Source organism: Pyxicephalus adspersus, chromosome 5 (assembly GCF_032062135.1).
Source record: "Pyxicephalus adspersus chromosome 5, UCB_Pads_2.0, whole genome shotgun sequence".
Classification (NCBI taxonomy): domain Eukaryota; kingdom Metazoa; phylum Chordata; class Amphibia; order Anura; family Pyxicephalidae; genus Pyxicephalus; species Pyxicephalus adspersus.
The window spans coordinates 135,942,480-135,967,419 of record NC_092862.1 but is presented as its reverse complement, the minus strand read 5'-3'; the positions used below and the strand labels follow the sequence as shown (position 1 = coordinate 135,967,419).

The 24,940-nt window shown below is 39.5% G+C and overlaps 1 protein-coding gene across 5 annotated transcripts in view; it reads right to left on the bottom strand.

Annotated features, from left to right (window-relative positions):
* The window catches only part of CDK14 (cyclin dependent kinase 14), a 272,155-nt gene that overhangs the window by 235,202 nt on the left and 12,013 nt on the right, over positions 1 to 24,940 (bottom strand). For 2 of the 5 annotated variants that reach the window (XM_072412822.1, XM_072412821.1), the window contains exon 2: positions 17,277 to 17,308. In XM_072412822.1, the coding sequence (XP_072268923.1) occupies positions 17,277 to 17,308 (32 nt within the window). Of the gene's footprint in view, positions 1 to 1,465; positions 1,615 to 8,632; positions 8,731 to 17,276; positions 17,309 to 24,940 lie in introns of those variants that run through there. The other 3 variants (XM_072412827.1, XM_072412823.1, XM_072412826.1) reach the window with 3 other exon arrangements.

Genomic DNA, 24,940 nt, shown 5'->3' with positions numbered 1-24,940 from the left:
AAAGCCTTAAGGAGCATGTGCCAATTCATATGTTAATACGGACATGCATATTTCATAGTGGCATGTGGTCAGAAGTACAAGCGGGTGCGTATGCTTTAAGCATTTAATTCTATTAGTCACATTTATCAAATCCTACACAGAAGTAACAAGAAAGACAACTTGTAGGAGGTGTCCGCCTGCCAGCCAACTCGTCTTTGTCACAAGCTGGCCACCGGCCAAGTTACTCTTAATTACCGTGTGCCAAAGACTGCACAGCTGCTTACTGTTTGCCCGTATACGGTTATTAAGCATACTGGGAATACCAGGCATCCTTTAAGATCACGTTCACTCTGTTAACCTCACATCCCAAACATTGGCTCAACATGACTCTTTTTATATATAGCTCCATCATCTGAGCTTTCAAGATTAAATCCAGCATAAACTACAGTTTTCACCATTATAGTATGGCCGACCTTACAGAATGCAATGTCTGTTTATTATATCAGTGTTCCTCCTCAGTGCAAGCTTGATTTGATCAAGCATGTAAAAAAGTGAGTTCCTTCTGACGATAATGCAAAATATGTATGAACATTTTTTAGGACCTCACCCTACTTTTTAAGTTAGGATATTGCTAAATGGTAAGCTTACTATGAGATACCTCAACTAGGGGTGTGACCTAGTGGAACAGAGGTTCAGTGTGGGCTGGTCTAACACCTCTGCAGGGGTGTGGCTTAATTGAATATAGGCTCCCTGTAGGCGGAATCTAACCGCTCTGCAGGGGTGTGACCTATTGAAAAACGTGCATTTTGGCCTGTGTGAGACCTAATGAAAAATGGATTCATTGTGGGCTGGGTCTGACATCTCTGCAGGAGTGTGACATATTTATATATAGGTTATTTGTAGGCCAGGTCTAACACCTCTTCAGGGCTAAGACCTACTGAAAATCATGTGAATTATGATCTGGATCTGACATCTCTGCAAAGCTGTGACCTAAATAAATATATGTTCAGGGGTATGCAGGGGTGTGATCTAATGGAAATTAAGTTTAGCATGGGCTAGGTCTAACAACTTAACAGCTTGTGTTTTTAAATTTGAGAAAATAGTAGTACAAAATGAAACACTTAGGTCTTTTTTACAATTACCAGACATAAGAAAGTTTAGCTTTTGTTTGTTAATTTTTAAAAATTCTCAACATGCATTTCATTATTGCTTCTTGTGACCTTATATTACCAAAGAAGAGACAATTACGTTTAGACAGGTTTTTGCTTCCTAATGATGATATGTTAGAACCAAAAAGGTACTGAACAGGTGGCAGCGTACAATGTAGGCACCACATAACATACGCAATCACTCCAGCTCAGGTGTTTCCTAAATCCTCAAACCCAGCCCCTACTTCCTGCATGTCTCTATTGGCAATTCACCACTTATTGTGGTCCTAACAATAACTCTATGGCTAGTGCGCACACCAATATAACTTTATACTCACTTTTACTCACAGAGCTTGGTGAATTTCCCTTCTGTGTATTTTTGAGATTTCCAGACTTTGTGAGCAAAGATCTCAGTCGAAATAAATGAAGAGAAATATATCAGCCTGTTCTTCACTATCAGCATTTCAGTGGGAAAATACAGCACACTGCAAATAATAGCACAAAGGCGGAGTGAGCAGATTATGTGAGTTTAGGGCTGTTGCACGGAAATTGTCTTGCTAAACAGAGAGGAATTAATTGCTGGAAAGTATTCACTGAGTAAGCTATTCAGTGCCTCGCAATCATGCATAAAAACCCATTTATGGCTCCAAATGACTCTCGCTGGAAAAAATTTCAAGTAAACAGAAATTAGTCCCTCAATTCTGCAAAGAGGACTGCTAGAGGCCTGGTGTATGGAACTGGAGGGGAGAAGAGTGGAGGAACTGTCTGTAATAGCCATTTAGATATTTAATAAAAAGGTATTCAAAACTTGTTCAGGAAACAGCATCTGATTGGCTGGTAAAGTATTTCACTTTTATGTGCTTTGCCCATTGGCTGCTTCCAATGTCCTATATGATCAAGTGCTTAAACAGCACCGTGTTTATTAGACACAGGTAACCTGGTAATATATGAAGATTTTATTTTTTATTTTTGTATTATTATATTTAACATATTATTTTGTCATTATACATTTAAAAGTTTCTTACACTCTAAGGTTGCTGCGGAAGACATCAGGTCTGATTTATTAAAGCTCCCCAAGACTAAAGACGATAGACTATCATGGGATAACATAGATGATCCAGAAAACCTAGAATGGATTTCTTGAAAATGATTTGCTATTTTTTGGCAAATATTTCACTCCTATACCAAAATTATTCCAGTTTGCTGGATCACACAGGTTCTCCCTTGATAATCTATTTTCTCCAGTCTTGGAGAGCTTTAATAAATCAGACCCAGGGAACTAGTCTTTCTTCTGAACAAGAACTACAACATACTACATAGCAATACTGATACAATGTATGAATGAAATATACAAACATTTGCAGGCTTCATTCATACAGGAACCAGGGTGTCAGCACTTCTGAAACACAAAGCAAGGTTTAGCTACAAAACTGAAAGCTGGGATTTGGTTATAACAATGGGGCTGGAAAATGCACTGCAAGGTTTTCTGGGATATCTAACAGGTCTTTTTACTGTGAACACTAAATAAAATAGTCTGATCTCCAGGCATGCAAAAAAAAAAGATGCATCAAATAAAATATAATAACCAGGTATGTTCCATAAAATTGCCCAATCAAAATGTTTTTTCTTTTCAAAACCAGGGCTGCTGATGTCCTACCACATTCCAAACTCTCTGCTTCTTCCATATGTACAGATGGACAATGAGTAACATATCCATGTGCCCATAGGTGATAAAGAAGCTTTTACCCCACCAGTTCTTGTTTGCATGTCTGGCCATCCTTGCCCCTTCCTGGCCCTCTTAGATCAAACAGTTCAGCTGAATCAACATATCTGCTATATTTAGTCCAAACACTCAGCAAATGTAAGTTAAACGTTGATAGGAGAACAGATTAAAGAGCGTGAAATGAGGTTTCACTTAATACAGTTTCTGCACCATGGCTGCAGGAAAGGTCAGTAATGTAATAATTCTTCATTAGGGAGAAGCTGCATAAATATCACTTATACAAGTCACTCTGACAGGTAGCAAAGAAGACACAAAGCAATATAAAACCCAACTTGTATATTAGGCCCTGTGATAAAAGGAGTAGGGCGACCCAGTGATAAAAGGACCCTGTATCAGAAAAGGTTCTGTATTTTCCTTAAAGCCCTCCTCCTGATTGTGCCATTCACCCATACTAGTAGCATTGTTAATTCAAACCTTTTACAGGTAGTCCCCAGGTAACATACGAGATAGGGACTGTAGGTTGGTTCTTAAGTTGAATATGTATGTAAGTCGGGACTGATATATTATTTTAATAAATGCAATTTGGCTGTTTGTCTCAACATTTTAGGCAGCTTGGTGTCAGTTACTGTATAAAATCCTCACTGTGAGTTAGTGACAAAGCAAATAAAAAACTAATTGTGGAGCCTAGACATTCAATAACTTCTGGAGCAAGCTGTGCTTTGATATGCAAAAAGAAACAATAGCAGAGTTAGCCTTGGTCATTAAAGAGTTACAAGAGCTTGCTGAACAGCACAGTCTCAGCTGTGTTTAGCAAAAGATTTCTTCTGCAAGTCATGCAAACTGCTCCCTCCCCCAATCAAACGCTTCTGTCCTGCACACGAGCGAGCAGGGAAGCCCTGTTTGTATCTAGGAGTCGCCCATATGTCGAATCTCCTTAACCCTTGGACTACCTTTATTATTAATATATACTTTATTCTAGGCCCAGTGATGTCCAAAACCTCCCATTGAGACCCTATTATATCATACTAGCCATAAGGCCTATGAAACCAGGTGCTTTAGGTGTTCTTTGCATGGATTCCAGTCCTACCTCAGGTCTTCAATGGTTGCTGGAGATATGGTGTTCACAATAACGCAATAATAAATAAATATGGACCTTTGCTTTTATTATCCTTCTAAAAAAATGAACTGTCCATATTCCAGGACTTTTAAAGTGGAATTAAACCAAAAGAAATCAAAATGCTAAGCATTCTATTGCAGAATGTAGGAGTTATCAAGATGGCCAAAGAAAGGGAAGAAGAAGAAGCGAGGAGAGATAAGTTCACCCATGCTTTAATTCTTTATTACCTATTTCAAGTGTACAAAACAGGAAGGTCAGACAAGTCCTACTTTAATTGTTTGGGGTCAGTGATTTAACACCCAGGCAGCAGCTAAAGTCTTGTAAGAATATTTATCCCAAAACCAGAAAATATATGTCAAGTGAACTTTCTAAAGCAGGCATGTCCAAAGTCTGGCCTGGGGGCCAATTGCGGCCCATGGTCAGATTACTATCGGCCGGCAGCCGGCAAAGGGAATACCCTACGTCATTATAGTGGGCGTGTGCTGTGCGGGATCAGCACAGACCACGCCCACTCCGATTTCAAGTATGTGACACTGACACCGGACTCCGTGCACAAGGAATCCCCTACGTCACCCTGGTGACACACAAGGTGTTCACACTTTCATCAGTGAAGCTGGGTGATCCAGCAAAGCTGGAATGGATTTCTTTAATGTAATTTGCTATTTACTAGCAAATGCTTTGAATCCTGGACCAGATCCATTCCAAGTTTGCTGGATCACCCAGCTTCACTGGTGAAAGTGTATTCTCTCCAGCCTTGGACAACTTTAATAAACCAGGGCCAAAGTAAAGATAAGCAGCTAATACCACGTTATGGATGAGCAAAGAAATATCTTTAATTTTAAAAAGACGATTTGGTACACTACAAAGACCTGGAATGAGAACCACTTTCACTACTAATCTTGTCATTTAACTTGATATAGGAATATACAGATCAATAAAAGTTTGGCTTTGTGATGCTAATACAGAAATGGTTAAAAAGGAGTGCTGAAAACACAAATCATTTCGTCAGACTTGTGTTTGTATGAAAAACAAAGATTGGTGAGCAACACATAAAACACGTATTGAAAGTGTTTGGAGTAAATGTGAAAATGAAAACAAACACTCCATAGCCGGTTACTGCCAAGCGGTACTACTTATGTCTGAAAGTAGCAAGAAAATGGTTTGCTAGATGGAGTTCAACAAAGTTATAATGAGATAAAAAGGAAAAGTTCTAATGTGCATGCAGTCCATAGTGACTTTTTTTGCAGGCCAGAAGTTTTTTTGGGTTGATTTACATGAAGCATTGCTCATTTAGAAGATCGGGGATTTACAAATAAAGGGTGCCATTATCTTCCCTGAGGAGGAATCACCTTTGTGCCCTTCATGCAAGAGCTCCACCCAAGGGACCACCCAACCCATAGAACAAGCAAGACGGACAAGACCCTTCAATGTCATAGGACCAGCCTAAAGAATTAAGGCAATATAAAACAAAGCTGGAGGACCATCAGTGGAGGGATGGTGGTGGTGATGAAGAGAAAGGGGTGGAGGTGGAACAAATCTGAAACTCTCCATTTCTAACACCCCAGTCTGGCTCACCCTGGAATAAACTGGGCACCTGTGGATCAGGACAGGGTACCCCAAAAGTCAGCCATTTTTTTTTTGCTCCAGTGCCACTGTCTGGTTAATTATGCCAACAACTAAATGTTCAATGTAAGCTTCACCCAACTTTGGTTAACATTTACCAATATTTGCTCAGAACTACAATCCCATCAATAAGACCCCCTCACCCTTAGCTCTGACTCCCTAGAATAAAAAAAGTGAGATAGACACACTGGGAAATGATTTTGCAAGGATGCCTTTTATTCATGACCAAGCATCTCCGGCCTGCCGTCAGTTGAAGGCTGCCATCAGATATATCGGAATGTATTACCATTTTTATGCCTTTTACAAAATAAATAAAATAACACTGAGACAAAATGTCATTTTACTAAGAGGAACACATTATGGATTTTCCATATTTCACTGTCAAACGGCGACGGCCGCTCTGCGGCATGGGCCAATGCCAAGAAGATGCTTTGCTTGATTGTAAACGGCTTCAGCCTTTAAATAGATGAAAATTCTCAGCTCGTCGGTGGGTAATAATTCTCCAGACACACTGTGCAGACATTCGGATCTACGTGTTTCATTTCTGAGACATAAAAACAGCACATCTTCTTTAGTAATCGCGGTGAGAGCCGGAGTAACTATTTTTAAACAGCTTTGGTCTACCCATTTTCTATTTAATGGCAGGTTCATGCCAAACTAAACGATAGAGTGTTAAGCCATTGTCCAGTTCCTTTTATTTCATGGACCCCATTGGTTAGATCCCAAGTTGTGGCCATGATGGGACACCCCCACCACCACCACCTATGTATGAATATAATGGATATTCTAGGCTTTATTTATAAATTAAAGCTCTATAAAATGGAGAAAATAAACTATCAAGGGAAAACCAAGGTGATCAAACAAGCTTGGAATGGTTTTTTTAAAAATAATTTGCTATTAGTTGGCAAATATTTTAAATCCTGGCCTAGATCCGTTCCAATTTTGCTGGATCCCCCAGGTTCTTCTATGATAGCCTATCTTGTCCAGACTAGGAGAGCTTTAATAACTCAAACCCTCAATGTCTCCTTGCAGAGAAAAAGGTTAACGATCTGCTGTTGAGATCAAATGTTTTGAGCAGGAACAGCATTGCCATTCTTCTGTTCCACTATGGCATAGAATGTCCATAAAATATGAGTTGCATTGACACACCGATTGCTTAATATTCTGGCCGAACCCATAGCAGAGATCATCCAGTGAAAACAGGAATATATTGGGTCTGTCAGTGACTGTCACCAGATATTAGTATCACATCAATTGGCAAACAGCCAAAAAACAAACTCCGCCAACTGAAAGTGATTAATGGAAAGTGGGAGTGCCACTGAAGATATTTGCTTAGATTAAACACAAATTAAAATGCAGCGCAGATATAATCTGATGTGGTGATCATCATGGATATGTTATGGAGTAAAAGAACAAGTTACATTTATCTTAAAAATATTAAAATAATAACAATATTACAATGCCAAAAAAGTCACACTATCTAATATTTCATTGGACCACCTCCAGCATTGAAGACAGCATGCATTCATCATGATATCAATTTGATAAGATTATACAACATCACAACTCTGCCCCCCTGAGGCACCCTAGATCACAACTCTGCCCCCCTGAGGCACCCTAGATCACAACACTGCCCCCCTCAGACACCCCAGGGGGTGCCAGGATGTTATCTGTACATAATGATTTTAATATATTTAATTTTTATATAGATGTACTTTGTGTATGCCTTATTTTATAGAATAACAGCTGTTCTATTCTTTAACATCGGCATAATAATTAAACACAAGCAATTATTCTGTAAATATACAAAGCTGCTTTAGGAAGATTGAGGATTCTAAGCAAGGAGAAAATACACAACAAATCAATGTTGCATTCCCGTTTAACACGGAGAACTGCTATACAAGGGCCTCCCGGAGGGCAGACACGTTTGGTAAAAAAGCTAAAAGCAAAAAGGTCAATGGAAGATTCGGTACTTCCTCTGTGACACAAGCAGGTCAGAGGGGCACTACGGTCAGGAGATGGGGAACTCAGCTATCACTCAGCACAATGACAGGAGTACACCGCCACAAAAAAGTCTCAGAAGAGCTGCAACTGTCAATCAATATTATTTCCAGCAAGTTTGCTGCCATTGACCTGACATTGTATGACTACATAAAGCGACCCCGTCACTTTTCCAAAACAAAAAAAAAGTGTCCATTGTAACAAGAGACGAATGCTTGCTATAGCAGCAAGTAAAATCTTCAATGTCTTCATGAATTCTGCATGACAGTGCTATCCATTGAAAGACGACTGGGGAGCATGGGGGCCCACATGTGTTTCTAAGCCTTCAAGACTGCAACTAAAACCCAAATGGACTGGGATGCTGTAAATGAATAAGGCTCTGACTTGTTGCAGTTTCTAATGCATATTAGTTACATAAATAGATATATGTTCACAACAACATTGTGCATGGTACAGTAACAAAAGATAAATAAAGAAGTTATGATCCAAACTCATTGACTTGGAATAAATTTAGTACTAAAAATGTTTCTCCCAGTTAAATCCGTAGGATTAAATTCCAAAGAAGAGAGAAGAATAAACAGCGAAAAAGTAATAGGTCTTAGATCCCGACGCGTTTCACCCTATGTGCTTCCCCTATGTGATTCCCCCTCCAATAATTAACATATAGGAGTATATAATACATAACATATTAGATATAGTATAGATCTTGGCCTAATACATTTAGGAAAGAACCATACATTGCATCTTTTTCCTTATACAATTTCTTCTATTTAGTTATTTTCATGGCGTGCAGCTTTAAATGAGGAATTTCTACATTTAACCGGTGCATTCCATTACTTTATCAAGTGAGATCTAGCAATGATTTTGCACATTCTGCACCCGAGCTGTAGGCAATGTCCTCACTGACAACATAATTGTGCTTACCACCCAGGAATGTTAATGCTTCCTCCCAGTGTCCTGACCTTCATTACTTTTTTTTGCAGCAAAATTCTTTGTTTGTTTTGTTCTAAATAAGTGAAATATTCAGTCTGTTGGTGTTACCTGCTGGAACGTCAGCCTTCAAAACACGGTCAGCTGCAGCTTTCTCTACTACAACATTGAGAAGGAATGTCAGCCAGATCCAGACTGGAAAAAGACTGCCACTGTCTGACATGAGAAGCTCCAGAGGGCACTGAGCCAGGTCAACATTAACAATGGCTTGTAAGAGAAACACAAACTGAAACCTGATGGCAGGCAAGGACTACTGAATCATTTCCAGCTTCTGAACCTACAAGGGTACAAAGGGAGGAATGAGATCTATGGCATCATCCAAAGCCGACCACACACATAGCAATTACACTATTTTTTTCTTTAACTTTTCCAGAATATTTAATCATATTGAAAGGAAGCTTAAAATAAAGATACATAGTTTACGTTTTTTAAACCCTTTTTTTTTTCTTAGATTGTAAGCTCTTCGGGGCAAGGTCCTCTCCTCCTTCAGTGTCAATGTCTGTATCTGTCTGTCATTTGTAACCCCTATTTAATGTACAGCCCTAAACCCAATTCCAGTGCATGTGCAGCTCATATTTAGGTAAGACAGGCGTTGTTTGAGACCCCCAACACTTGTTCTGCAATAAAGTGCCAATCTTTTTAGTTTCGTGTGCTTTAAAGGTTTAGGTATAAGAGGGTTTAGGTATTTTTTTAAAGCAAAGAAAGACTGTTGATACAGGGAACATCCGATTGCCTCAGGGATCAAAAGAAATGTTTCCTCTGTTGGACAAGTTGTACCAGGCTTTATAAGGATTTTTTTGCCTTCCTCTGGATCAACTGTGCTTATATGGTTTTACCTACTAGGGATTTGGGTTTTTACCACTGGGATGTACTTAAGTGAAGGTTCCGACCGTGCAGCTCCTGGTGCCACTTGGATGGTCTCACCACAGTGCTGGTTCCAAAAGAACCAGAATTTGCAGACTTGACAATTTACAGCAGTGTGGAATACTGAACTGCTAACTGCAGCTCCTATTCATGCCTTGTAGGGCTTCCATGGACATCATGGATGTAGCGTCTCCCTCCCTCCTTACATGTAGCGTCTCCCTCCGAGGTGTGTTTGCTGGCATGAGGAAACGGTATGATAATCACACAGCAACCTCACCACCTGTCTGAACGTAGCCATGGTGTTATAGCGGATCTCAACCCTGTATTCAAAAAATTGCAATCAGGCAGGTCCTTTATTGCAGAAGAGACATCTAACTTACCTACATGCTTGCAATTTTCTGTACATACACTCACTTGTCCTCATTCTGTCGCCGCCATCTTTCTTTTTTAATTTTTGGCAACCTCATTTTGTTGGGCCTGGGATGACAGAATTCCCACGTTGGAGAATGGGAGGTCATCCAGTCCTGGTGGCCGCAGGCTAAGACTGGATACACCATTTATCCCCGCTTTCTACACCGAGCTGGGCATGATGACGGAATAAAAGAGCAATCAGATACGAAAGGGACATCCATTATCTGTCCAATCTGCAACAAAGGACCTGCCTGATCACTTTTTAGTGGAACTTTAGCTCACTTTAAGGATTTCAGAATTTTAACTTGTACTTGAATCTGAAACCCCCATGCCAAGAACTTCCCCCATATTGAGCCATATCCCCAAAGGAAGGTGTTCCATCATGTGTCTGAAACTGAATCCCTCTGCAGCAGTTTCTTCAAAAAATGAAAATATATAAGCAGCTTTCTGTCCATGTATCTATATACAAGGATAGGATATTCATGAGAAAGTGAGATTATAGGCAAACATTTCAGTTCTTTTCAGATTTAATGTTATTTAACATGCTACCACATTGGCATGCACAGCCCTAGCGCACAAACATTAAATGCCAACTGATTGCCCAATCTACATTGCTCCAAAATAAAAGAGGATATGAATCAGTGTTTGCACAGAAATGTGTTCCTTTAGTCTGTTCCAACCAAGAATTCAGAAAAGTCAGAGATTGATCTTGATCTGGATGGTTTCCATGATCATGGAGGAGAAAGTTCCTCTTTTTCTGCTTCTATAAAACAGTAATCATGGCCATTTCTCAGATTACTTCTGCTCTTCCATTTTCAAATAGGGCAAATGTTTTTTCTTCATACCAGAGTGTTGGGTTTCTAAATACAGGTCGGAGTGGAGCTGGCGGAGCTGTGGCACTGCAGGGATGAAGTACAGGAAAGAACACTAATTGGATGTGTTAGATGTGGTGTCTGTTGTGCTTTGCGATGGATACTGACATCAGGCCAATTTAAAAAGGCTGAACAGACTTATTTTCTTTTCTTTACACAGAACCCAGTGCGGTTTATTCTCCAGCAGCCTCCCACTGCCTAGAAGAGGAGCTATAAAGGCCCAGCCACATGTCGCCAATGAGGATCATTTTAGGCTACTTGGGATCACGGACCTGCAAGAGGAGACTGAGGTCACTGGCCATAAACGGAGTTCAGCTCTAGAAGCCAGGGCCCACCATAAATATGACTTTTCTAAAATCAACCTCATTTGCCTACTTGTGATTAGAAATGTACAATTCCTTTCCAGGAAGAGGGGAATAAAGAGGACTGGGATGCTCTAGAATACACAACACACCAGGTGCTGCACAATGATAATCCATCAGGGGCAAAGCAACAGGTTCACCAAACTGTCCACCACCCCAATTGCACATATGCCCACTTGTCTTTGCTCCAACAGAGGTGTAGCTATGAATCCCAGGGTCCCATAACAAAATTTTGAATGCCCCCCCTTTTATTTGGTGCTCCCATTATAGTTCACCAATTTTACAAATTATGGTTTTCTCTCTTACCCCTTAGGGTTTTCTCTCTTAAAGGGTCTCCAACTTATTGTCACCTTCCCCACTGCTGGCAGCACAGTATACCAGAAGGTATTATATTCCTGTTCACAGCCCTAATCCGGTAAAAAAGGAGATGAATATAATGATTCCCTGCATGCTCCATTACCTAATGATAAGGACTCCATGATTTCATGGGTCCTGGTAAGTGCACATCCAACACTAAATGCTGAAGAATAGGATAGTTCCATATTGCACCATACTCAGCATTACCTAGCATTTAATTTTGATCCAACAAGCAAATGGGTTCATAAACACGTAAACAGGAGTTCAGTATATTGGTGGAGTCACAGTGTAACTTTAAAATTGACATAAGCATTGCATAAGCAGCATAGCATAGCATAAGCATAAGACATAAGAATATCCAAAGTCCAGAATTTGTTTTAGGTAGAGCGGTAAGAACTAAAATTTCTGTCCAGGTTTTAACACTGTCTGTGCCATTCTTTCAATTTGTCCTGGGACCTACTGACTATTGAAAGTGAGGAATAATAAAAAAACTGAGACAAAAGCAAATTTTGTTAGTAGGGAAGTTTGGTAAATTGAAGATTGATCTTACATGGCAGAGATTTACTTTGATTACCTGCTAAGACTACCAAAGATCAGAAGGATGGAAGGTCAAGGGAAATCTCCCTATTGGGACACAAAGTAACACAAACACCTTTTAGGGATTTAAGCCCTAATGTTAGCTGCTTCATGGCTTGGCAGTAGACAGAACCTTAGAAATAGTTTATTTCTGTCAGTGCCCCCCCAACTGTGATCTTCGCAGTGTTCTCCCCAGGCCCTTTTAGCTGGGCGCACCACCCAACAGTTTTTAGTAAGTTACTGAATAGTTGGGTCACAATACAGGGGCTGCCACCCATCCACAGCTTCTTCCCACCCAGCTTAAAAAAATTCCAAGGGGGAACTTTGCTTTTAGTATATGGTTACACCCTAAGCATCTTGTGTCAACATATGTAAATGCATTCAGTCCTTCACATTCTTTGATTTTCAAAACCAAGAAGATGGAATCATAATTATCGATTGAAGGGTTGAAAAATTAGATTTTGCTTTTGGTACATTTGTCATAGGTTTTTCTTATTCTAATCCAAGCTTGGGATGGAACTCCTATTTTTCCACTGTTCAAATTTCCAATGGTTGTTACTTGCCATGAAAATGGGATATCAGACCCCCTGTAATGCATACCCGTCCATCCAAGCAACACTCCAAATTTGGGATCGTTACCCGATATTTGCCCTGAATATGCACACTAATATATCCCAACTCCTAACTTGAGAATTTTAGAAGTATTTATTCTGCATCTTTACCTCTCCTGATGGTCTCAATTAGGTATCAACAAAAGTAAAGATTTATATTTTTTTTCAGCTGGTGAAATCCTTTCAGTCTTTGCAAAAGATTTATAATCTTCCTTTTCTTACATTTATGTGGATTAGGCATTGTTCATTGAAAATAGATATGCACGCTAGACTACCCATAGAAGACTCTTTATATCTATATTTTACCAACCCCCATATGGGAAAGAATGGGATAACTAAGTTTTATTCTTTATTTAGTTCCAATTTGGAATTTCAAAAAACAAAGCCAATGCATAAGTGGGAAAGTGAACTTAATCTAAAGATTCCAAATACTTTGTGGCTAGAATCTCTAAAGGTTACGTATTGCCACACTAAGTATTGGGACTTGTATCAGAGGAAACTTAATCAATGGTACCTAACTCCAGTATTGCTGGCGCACTTTTCTGACTCGGGTACTAATGTGTGTTGGAGATTTGGGCACTTTGCTACATATTCTGTGGCAATGCGAATCTGTCCGCTTATTCTGGAATCAGAGTTTTTTTCTGATATCTGAACTGGTTGGAAGCTCTATTCAAGCAAAGCCAGAAATGGCTATTTTACATTTACAACTGGATAAGGAACCATTGAAAGCGAGACCAGTGGTCGTACATGTTCTTTTAAGTGCTAAAATGGCAACTGTAAGAAAATGGAAAAGTCTTGAAGTACCCAAAGTCTCTGATGTGATCCATGATATTATTGTACAATGTTCATTTAAAAGAATTTTTGCATTGGCACAACATAGGTATACAGCCTTTTATAGGGCTTGGGAGGTAAGGTCCGCTCATGCTAAATGTGCCATTGATATCCATCCCTGAATTGTATTGATGTGGGAATATTGGTTTGCAGGTTATTGCAGCTGTAATTGTTGTTAATATTGTGTATTATTCTAGTCCAAAACTAACTCACAAAAATCATTTAATATCAGGCATTGAAAGGCACATTCAATCAAAACTTCACTTTTGTATGAATTCTGCTGGTAAGTCAAAACCATGGCTGAGAGATTGCTTGGATTTTATGATTCCTGGTGGTTAGAAAAATGGGTAAAATTTCACACCTACAGTTATAGTCATTTTCAAAAAAGGGATGAAAAATATCTGTGCAAACCTTGAAAACTTGCAACTAGAAATCAGGCAAAATTAACAAATGTATCCCTCCTAAATCTCCTTACTGCAATTTCATGCTGGATGCTAAACGCCGTTCCTACAGGAACCCCCTACCGAGCGATCACAGCTGTGTTTATGCCAAGCAGCGTCATGGATCCCAAATACAGAATCGTCCCGGGAATGTGCATCCTGGGAAAGTATGTGCAGGGGGTCTGGCGGAGAGGATCCGTTACAAGACATGGAGGGATGGGATTACACTGTATATACATGGCCGGCTCTCAGTGATGTCACACATCCTCTGTTAGTAAACTAAGCTTTGAAATGTTTTACAGAAGACATACATGTTATATAGTTAAAGGAAATGTATACATAGTTTTATTTTGGTTTCATGGCTGTTTATGGAGCAAACAGAATTACATTTGAATTGCTTTGTACAAAATCCAGCTATCAGAATATTGGGCACAACAGGTGTAGCTAATGGGAACCCAGGGCAATGGAACAGAGCAGGAAAAAAATACCCAATACAGCAAATATTCTACCAAGGTATAACAGAATGTCCAATATCAAAGTGGCCAATAGGTCCTCATCCAAAATATCATTTTAGAAAAACAATGAATGGCATCCGGCAGTAAGTGGTACTTCAAAGAGCAAAAACCAATGCAATTTTTTTGGAGAATTGACATTTACATACAAAATGAAGCAGAAATCTGCAATGCAATGTGCACATTATATAATATTCTGCACTAAAAAACTCCAAAGCCGATTCATGGTATCGTACTGAAGTAATGCATGCTATGCATAGGGTGCTGCCGGGTTGTTTTCAATGGCATCCAAACACACCCCTGCAATGCAACACACCCCAACATACAGTAATACACTACCATGCATATTGTTGTACTGCACATTGATAACGCAATGGCAACTTATTCAAATAATGCAGTCAGCATGAGAAATATGGACAAGCCTTTTTAGTGGAGTTAACAGTAAATTAAAAGAACCTCCAAAGTGATAAAAAAAATCTGCAAACATTGAACTTTTGTGAGCAGACCTTAGTTTGTATATTATTCAAAAACTGCTTTAAAAATAAAGTTTGTAAGTTCTCCCAGTGTTTGCGTCGGTTTCCGCTCAAATTCCCAAAATTATTCAGTTAGATTAATTGGTTTCCCCTCAAAATTGACCTTAGATTGTATTTAAAACATATGACTATGGTATGACATTAGATTGTGAGCTCCTTTGAGGGACAGCTAGTGACATAACTATGAACTTTGTAAAGCGCAGCATAATATGTCCGCACTAAATAAATACTGTATAATAATAATATTAATAAAAAGGGGCAGCATGGATGGTTCAGAGGTCAGCCAGACCCAGGTTCAAATTCTGGCTAGAATGCTATCTGCAAGGAGTTTGTATTTTCTTCTCGTGTTTTCCTATCAGTTTTTGCTGAATGGTTCTGTTTGCCCCACACCTCCAAAAACATACAGCTCGGACTATTGGCTTCCCCAGAAACTGTCAGAGCAACCAAAGGTCCAGTGCAAGCTGCTGGCTGCAATATGGATGCATGAAAATATTAAAATAAAATGGCTTCAAAGTAAACCTGCCATGAGAAAATATGAAGCAAGCCATTGCGGACCTCTCCATCTAGAAATGCTTGCCGTATGGCTTCTACAATAATAGTCCGGCTTAAAGCCAACTTTCTCTATCATTGTAGTATTGGGATCATGCCAAGGGATCAATGTGTTTTTTGGGGTTTTATTTGTACTATTGTGCCCTGTGCTGGCTGCACGCGGTAGGTCGGGACTGCTGCTCTCCATAAAATATGATTGTTGGATGTTGCTGATGGGAAGTTTGTTTGGGAGGTGTCAAACCACTGGAGCTCGCTACTGACTTTGAGCAGTGGTTTGGATCTTCAGCATGCTGCCGCCAAAGGGAGCTTTAAAAAAAAAAAAAAACTACAGCAAATTAGTAAATTAAAAAAGTTTAAAAGACACTGACACATCCACTACTGAGTGCATTAAAGTAATAAAAATGAAATGCTGAATTGAGCTTTAATGCTTTCTGAGTCACCAACAAAAAATAATTATAGAGATTAGCACCTCTGACATTTTTTCTGGCTTTCATATCCCAGGTCTTTAAATATTAAAGACAGTGCCAGCCAGGAAAGCAGTTATTTGGTGGGGGAAAACAATGGCGGTTCATTCTCACCTGAGATGAGCCTTTTAGCCTTTCAATAAACTTGTGTATGTAAAGCCAAAATGTGTTTGTGTTTTGTTTTAAGACCCACCAGGGAAGATTTTCCTTCACTTCTTGTTCTATAAAGGCATTTATACTTTACCTGACCAGCTCCGGTGTTACTTATGACATGGGAACTTGTCCTGGGCAGCGACAACAGCCTCAATTTAATCTATTGTAATCTATAAAAGAATTTGACTTGTCTAAGATTATTATCTCTCTTATTCTAAAATCAGTTCTGCCAAAAGTCACCGGGGGGGGGCTTGGTGTTCAAAAAAAAGGCTTTTGGGGAAATATTTTGCCCAAAAACGTTGGAAAATTAAAAAAAACAATTTATATTCCTTTACATACACTTTCTTGTGCTTTGCCCTTTTAGAGCAAAACGATGGGTCTACTTTTTCTACTTTATCTTCCTCCTCCATCCAAACACATGTTTTAGAGATGGGCTAATCTGACCATGCCACTTTACTTTGAGTTCAGAGAATGTTCAGGGTTGGCAAAGTAAACTTGTCTGTGATCCATTTGTGAAGGTATACAGTGGCCAACGCTCAACTTCTCAGATTTCCAAATCCGAAAACAGCCAAAGCTTAAGTTCATTTCAGGCCATGACAGGATTCACTTCCTCGATATGTGGACCTTTAATTTGCTCCCACAGTTGCTCCATTCAGCTCTGGGTATGGGGAAACCATTAACACTTGTCATAGAGCTGGCCCCAATAGTGTCAAGAAGAGCCCATAGCCTGGTGCAATCTACACATCTTTATCTCCTCTACCAGCAAGTGAATAGAACATTGGGGTTGTAAAAGGGGTTGCTGGGGAGAACCAGATTAAGGGGGAATTGTTGCTATGATTGGCATGGGCACTCTGATCATAAAAATGGATGGCCACAGCTTCCTTCTTCCCAAAAACCCCACTTGCATGGTTGGACATGATTTCAATGCTGAGAACAAACATGGAGATCAGATAAGTCACAAATCTTTCATATTCTGAGTCTGAGAGTAATAAACCCGAAGCATAGACAAGACCACCAAGCTGCCCTTTCTGGAGGAGAAGACACTAAGGGCAACCTTGAAAGAATTACTATCCACGATTTAAAGACACCAGCACCACACAACAACATTGCAACACACCGGATCCAAGATTCTTCACCACTAATTATAAGAAAGGACTCACCTCATCGATGGTGTTCTCATCCTTCTTCAAGGCTAAAAGAAAGGAGAACAAAAGTTACTAGTTAGCTTTGTAAACCAAAATTCCACGCACAAATCACAGCTTAATAGTAAATGACAAATCATAGCACACTGCAAATAAAAATAACTAAAAATACCACAACAAACAAACTATAGCTTCTAAATGAAAAACATTATCCCAACTTAGGCTATTGGGAATGGACCGCATCCACCAAAAAGGGGTATTGTGTGTCTGGTGTTGAGGAGTCCTTAAAAAAACGTGTAGGGTTCAGGGTGGACAACTGGAAGACACTCTTCCAGTTGTAATTTAACTATTAGGAAATCTTGAAAGACTTTTTTGAAGTCCAAGTTGTGTTCAAAGCTGGCTGTCAAGATATATAGGGAAATAGGTAAAAGATGGAAAGTTGGATCCTTGGTTTCAATCTTGATCAACTTTCCCAGCCATGGTTTCATGAAGCCCTGGGATTCCTCCAGAAGTTGCAATGGTTCCTCCAGCTGTGGCTGACTGACCTCCTATAGGATGGCGTCTGCATAGTTTTGGGGCCACCAGTTGAAAAAGCCAGCTAAACAAAACCCAAGGACCTATTTGGCTGTCTGTAAAGGAGGCATTCAGACCACTAATGTATGAGGGACGTTCTTCCTACATTGACAACCAATATAAATAACATTTTCCCATTGACTGATTTCAGCAGGGGTTCCCAACCCCTGTCAATTATTTTTAAGGTTCCTCAGGTTGAGAAGGGCTGCTCTAGATCATGTATGATAATTCTGGAGGGGTGGATGAGCATGCTAAGTGATACAAACCAAAACTGCCCACAAAAGGAACATCAACTGGAGAAAACCCAGAACATCTGACTGATAAGTCAATAAATTCAAGGCAAACATTGATATACTTTCTATATGAACCTCCGGTCAAGGACCAGATCTCAAAAGGACTTTTGTAAGCTTGGGTTTTCTCTGGGATGAAACTTGTGTTTTTTATGTCTTCTTTTACTCTAAATGATGTCCCTGACGAAGGAAGCATTTTAGGACCCGAAGAAGCATTTTTGTGTTGGAAATTGCAATAAAAAAATTGTATGATATCTTGAATGTTCATTAGCTTCTCAATCTGGTGCTTTATACATTTTTTAGGTTTTATAGAAGGCAAATAGCAGTGCAGCCCATAACAAATTACAATTTACTAATTCTACTACACTAAACAGAACTTTTATTACAGACAGAGAATTTACAGTATCTATCATTTACATTATAGTTTGAAAAAATGTCATTTTCAAGCTTACTGTGCCATATTTATATTTTGAAATACTCATTTATATATCAATATACATACATACACATTTTTTCTATTGGTCGCTGTATCAAGGGTGTGAGAAGCATCCTTGCTAAAGGACTGTATATAATTCACCATGCACAGAGAGAATCAGTAGCAATTCATATGCAATGTAGTTATAGAGAAGTATCTACTCATTTCTTTAAATGTACATTAACATCCAGGTTCACCTAATAATGTAAGTTCTGGGTGTTCTATTATGGTGACCCCAGTGTCCCTCATTTTTTTTACCAGGAGACAGGAAGTGATGGAAAATCCCCTCAATGGGACTACAGACAAAAATATATTCATTTCAACTCTTACTACATCACTTTAGCTTAAAAGCAACCCTCCGGGGCACATTTCATGCAAACTAGAATACATACACTGACAAGGGCATTGATGCAGCCAGGTCACATGACCCACCCGCTGCGGCGCTGCTGGACCTGTGATATCGCAGTGAGCCCGCTGGTATAAGTGCATGGGAATTATAGATAGCTTTTAAAACATATCGATCAATATCTACATTAACTTTCAATTAGGGATCTCGAAGTTTACGACTTTGTATGTTCGATGAATAAATGATACATCGCACATTACTACAAGCCAGACTTAAAAAGCTCCTTCAGCATAAAAATGAAGATGGTTTATGGGTCTGGTAGAAGATCTGCTTATTTATTAAAGACAAAATATCCCCCTATTACGGTCAGGATCTGCTTCATGTTTTGCTATTTGTTTGTTACCAGAACATTCTACCAATATTCATTAAATAGATGGCGAGAAATTATTCTATGTGGGAAAACATTTCCCTGCAATTCTGATTTATTAATAGAAGGGCAAAACTTCCCTATAGCTTGGGGAGATGAGACTTAGAAGATTGACCCCCGGGATCAATATTTGCAAACTCCAGTGACCTGAATATGGGCCAACTGGTGGGGTTGTAGGATAGCGAGAGCTTTGGAATGTGCTCAAAACGTTGGCCCAGAGGTTGGACATACACCTACAGGGGAGATTTTGGCCCTTTATCATCAGTGTCCCCCAAATACTTAGATACTCCCTTATGTGAACCTGACCTGAACAAAGAAAATTCCAATAGTGAATACCGTGTATAAAAGTAAACTGAAGAACAGAATATGTGTTTGATAGGCCAAATCTCATTACCTTTCATCTATGGATTTACCCGGGGGATTGGTCAAATATTTGTGATACCCAAAGCAAACTTCCATATATATTACGAATATTAACCTTGAAAGTGTGACCCCCAGGATAAAAAATCTGTGTTCAAGAACACTAGTGTCCCCAATTTGTCCCAGATGGTGGCTTCAACTCCAGTAGGGGTTGTGGCATGGTGGGGGCTTTGGGTGAAATAAGGACAAGTGTCAATTGTCCACTGGGATAAGAATATACACCTCCTGGTGAGATAGAGATATGCACTCCCTTTATAAAATTAACTTTAGCTATAGGGCTCCCAAAATATTACAGCCTAATGTGTAATTTCCAATAGCAATCAGGTTGATAGGAGAATACAAGTGAAGCCCAAATGTGCTTGCACACTGTACTACATCTCATTTCCTATCATCACTGAATTTAGCCAATGAGAGGGTGAGTTACTTGTGATCCTGTGACACCCAAACTTCCATATAACTAAAGAAGAGTAACCCCTGGGATATAATTGTGTACAAGAACACCAATGAACTGAAAATGTGACAAATGGTGCCTTCAACTTCAACAGCTTTTAGGACAAATGTCCACTGGCCAGAGATGGGAAATATACACCCCCTGGTAAGATATAGGTCCTTTATCATCAGTGTACCCCAAATACACCCCCTTCTGTGAACCTACATACATTGTATGGAAGCAAAGTGAAGGATAGAATATGTGTTTGATGAGTCAAATGTATTTGCACAGTGCACTTTTTATGAATTTAGCCAATGGGAGTGACAATCATTTGTGGCCATGTAACACCCAAATTAGTAAAGAAAGAATAGATGCTGGACTACATTCTCAAACTCTTCTGCATTACAGTACAAAACCATGTGTCTACATGAAGTGGCAGGGCTTGTAGTCACAGGATTTACATGGTGAGCAATTGTAGGACCTCAAAGTCACCAGGGATCTGGTATCTACTCAGGGTTCAACTACAGACCCATAACCCAGAGGAGGAAGTTTAATGGGGGGTCCCACTATAACGCATTACTTTCCTGGCATAATGTCTTTCATTTGTATGGCAGAAGGGTCCATGGGCACCCCTGAGGGCCAAATACACTCAACAGACCTCACGAGAGGTTTTTAAGGTCTACCTTTAGGGTCAGTCCTACATCCTAATAAATTAGATTTAATGGTCAATTGTTAAAAGGAACCAAATATGCGAATCCTCCGATGAAACATGCAGAGACTCCAAGACCATTTCTAGTTCAGCAAATCCACATACCAGAGGTGAATAAATTCACCTTAACTTCTCCAGAATTGGTCTTTAGCCTGGAGCTCAGACAAAGAAAGCTTCCACCAGAAGCTTGTCACACAGGCACCAGGCTTCAAGACCAATTCCCTTTATTGCAATACAAACAGCAGCCCTGGCATATCGGAGGATCTCGGCCTCAGCTTTCTAAACATAGTTTCATGAAGGAGTCATATCCTGCTCCCAGGAAATGTATTTATAGGAAGAGATATCCAAACAGCACCAGAGAATTATCAGCCCCTTGACTTACACTACTTCAAATATACAGTCAGTGGATACCCGTTTCCAGTCTTTGAGTGGGTTGTGACCGGCCAAATACATGAATTTATATTAGGATTTTATCTGATGAGGATTGTCAGTACGATGCCAGGAGAAAAAAAGAAATACATGCGAGTCATGGCAGGGATGGCTTTGTAAAACATAGCAATACTGTGCAGGCTACTGAGGTGCCTACAAAGAAGAAAACTGAATAAAGAGGGAGCACGGAACCTGATGAAGCTACAGCCGACACGTCATTGGCTGCCTTCTGCAGAACTCATGCCCCTCCATTGGCTGCAAGACGAGGAAAATGTTAGCTCAGTCATCTAAAACTTGTATAAATTAGCCCCTCGCCATTCAATATTGTTGTAGCTATGCTCTTGTGATAAAAGACAAATATGGAATACGGCTATAGGATAGAGAGGGTCCAATTTACTAAATTATGATTGGTCGACAAATTTGACAAAAGGAATAAAAATTCTAATTCATTTTGGCTAGATTGAATTTGAAAGTCAATATTGAGATCAACACACAATCACAGTAGGATTCAGCCATATTCAACTTTACCCGGTACAATTACACCGGGCCAAGAACTGGCCCAAACAGCAAAAAGGTCTTAGAAGCCATTTCAAAATCAAAAACTTGTGACATTTTCAAAATCAAATGTGAATTGGATTCAACTTGAAATGTTAATTAGGTTAAATTTCTGTACCCATTCCTACTATAGACAATACAGAATACCGTCCCCTAATGCCAGACGTGTGATGGTAGGTTGGAGTAATGTGGGATCTCAAGCCAACTGACGGAGGAAAAAAAAAACTTGAGTAAAGTTTTTAAAATCTCCCTGGGTACCACTGTATCATCCAAAAAAAACTAAGCATGACAATACTGCCACCTCCTACCGCCTGTCAAATAAAGGATAATGAACGGAACCATTTGGTCCAATGATAACCATATTTGGCAAGAATGTTTAGTGGTAAAATCAGCCAATATGTAAAATGTTAATTAGTTGTTGCTGAAATTGATCATATTGATAATTGTGTTTTTGTATTCAATCCACTTTTTCCATCTTCCATTGTATTCTGAGTCCATTTACTAATAAATTACATGACAATGGACTTTGTACAGCGCTGCGTAATATGTCAACGCTATATAAATACTGACTAATAATAATAATAAACATGTATATGTCAGTGTATTGATGACTGTTGATTGTATTTATTTGAACGCATTTATATACAATCATTTTTCTGCCTGTTTAATAAAGTCGCTGGATTATATGATATGTATGATGTGTTGTGTGTATGATCTATAACGTCATATTAGTGAGTGAATAATTGTAAGCACAAATGAAAAACTGATGGATATGCTGTACTGCAGCTCACGTAATCGTTCGTGATCAATGCAACTGATTGAATCTGTGCCCGATCTCGGTTGCTGATCAGAGCCGAGTGTGCGGCCAGCCAAGTCGCTTTCCCATGAGAAGACGAATCGTTGAATGAACTTGAAGAAAGAATTATCTTTAATAGTTGATTGCATCCAGGTGCCAGTGCATTCTTATTTCATCCTAATCACAAAAACGTGTCAAGTACACCAAACACTACAATTTTCATGTCGAGCTGGCGTTGGTTTGCACATTGCCAGGAATAGGGAGGCAGGATTGAACATTTGGCAGCCGAGTATTTGGCTCCGACTTGCTATTCGCTTTCCAAATGAGAGGCATTTGCATTGCTGGGGTCCACGTGGGAAAAGCGAGCCGGGCAAACTGCAGCAGTTGCGCAGTCCAAGCTGGGGAGACCCCCGGACCTCCTATTGTCTATATATGGAGAATGTAAAATATGAGACGTCTGCATGGAGAACACAGTGCAGCTTCATTGATGACACGTCTGGTAGTTGTGGATTTTCCATCTCGTTCTAGTTACAATATGATGGAAAGAACAGTCCTATTGTACACAGGAGATGGACAGCCAGGGAGCTGCATGGGGGTTCAAGCCAGAGTTATAAATGGGCCTTAATGGCTGGCTCGCCCAGAGGACACAGGACAGTGTGGAATGTAACAGCCACTTAACCTTCTCACCCCCATTTTCTCAGTGCCTGGGGGCCCTGCATTAGCTACAGCCATCTGCTGGTCGCTGCACTTTATCTGCAGAGTTTCAATTCAAACACATTAAAGCTGAACTCCAGGATAGGCAAATATTGTCTGACCACAAGGACCATGTGTTTTCTTACTAAAATCTTGGTGTGCTTTGTGTATTTCTTGCAGATCTGTCCAGGATATCAGAGTGAAATGTTGGCTCTGTCATAAAGACCAGCCAGTGCTGCTCCCTCCTCTGGTGCAGGGTGATTGGTCTAGTCGCCGCCCCTCCTGTAGTTATCTGCAGGCAGCTTCCAATGAGTGAGTCTTCCTGGCTCCGCCCACTTCCCTATTCTCTGCAGTGACTACATATAGCATTATAATGATGTCACAGCTACTTTTACAAGATAACATCTGAGCCTATAAAACATTTGGTGCAAAGTAATGAATAGATAAATTCAAAATATATTTCTGTGCCTGCTGCTTTGCTCAATGTCTTGAAATAGAGTGAAGTAGAATAGTTTTATAGATTTGTTTGCATGGGTTGCGATGAATTGTTGCCTCTGGCTACTCATTTGCTCTACTTGCTCTGGGTAAGGAATGGCACCTCAACCACATTAAAACCTTATAACAAATTGACTGTAAAACTCTGTGGTTGACAGCATAATAGTTGAAGAAAGGTGGCTGGGTGCAGCTAACAGCTGCGAGACAGGAGGTCTAAAAGAGGCCGTAATATTCCTTTATCTGCTTTAAAACCAGCAGCTGGCGCTGCAGGCTTCTTTTCCCATTTTCTCAGCTGTACATTGCTTTTTTGATGTAACAAAACGTGGTTACATATCTCATTAACTCAAGCCAAGTTTTTCACATAAAGGACAATTGGTCAGTGTAGCAATTCTTCCCATACTACATGAATCAGCAGTAGTTAGAATAAATTATTTTGTCTTAAACAGGGTGCCCTGAATCTCACCAGAGAATGATAGAACAATTGCAGATCACATATTGGCATGCACGGAGACTGGAGCATTGAAACAGTGGACAATATAGCAGGGTACACATAATATAAATATAAAAAAAAAGTCAATTTTTTTTAGACTACAATAAAATTAAATAAGTTGCCTTTGGGAAGACTACTCACAGTGAATGGAATGACACCACACTAATAACAAAGAAAGAAAAGAAACGTACAACAGAGGGGTGTTTTGGCAGAAAATAATTTAATAAATAGCATAGTGAATGACATACAACAATCAGTGATCTTCAGCAGATCAAGAAATAGAACATTGTCATCAAAATGTGGCCTAATAAGGTTCCAGACATTAATCATCTGGCAATATTTAGTGCAGTATTGATGAATTAATTTTCTTCTTCTTCTATTACATGAAACAGTAATGTACCTTATTATTATTCATTTATGTTATAATATTTTGTTCAAGAATATACTTGGACTATGTACTTTATGTCTCTATTCAGTATATATTGTAAACAATGTCTTATGTTTACACTAATCTAGATTGTATTCTGTACTCATTAGTGCTTCGCAAACGTACC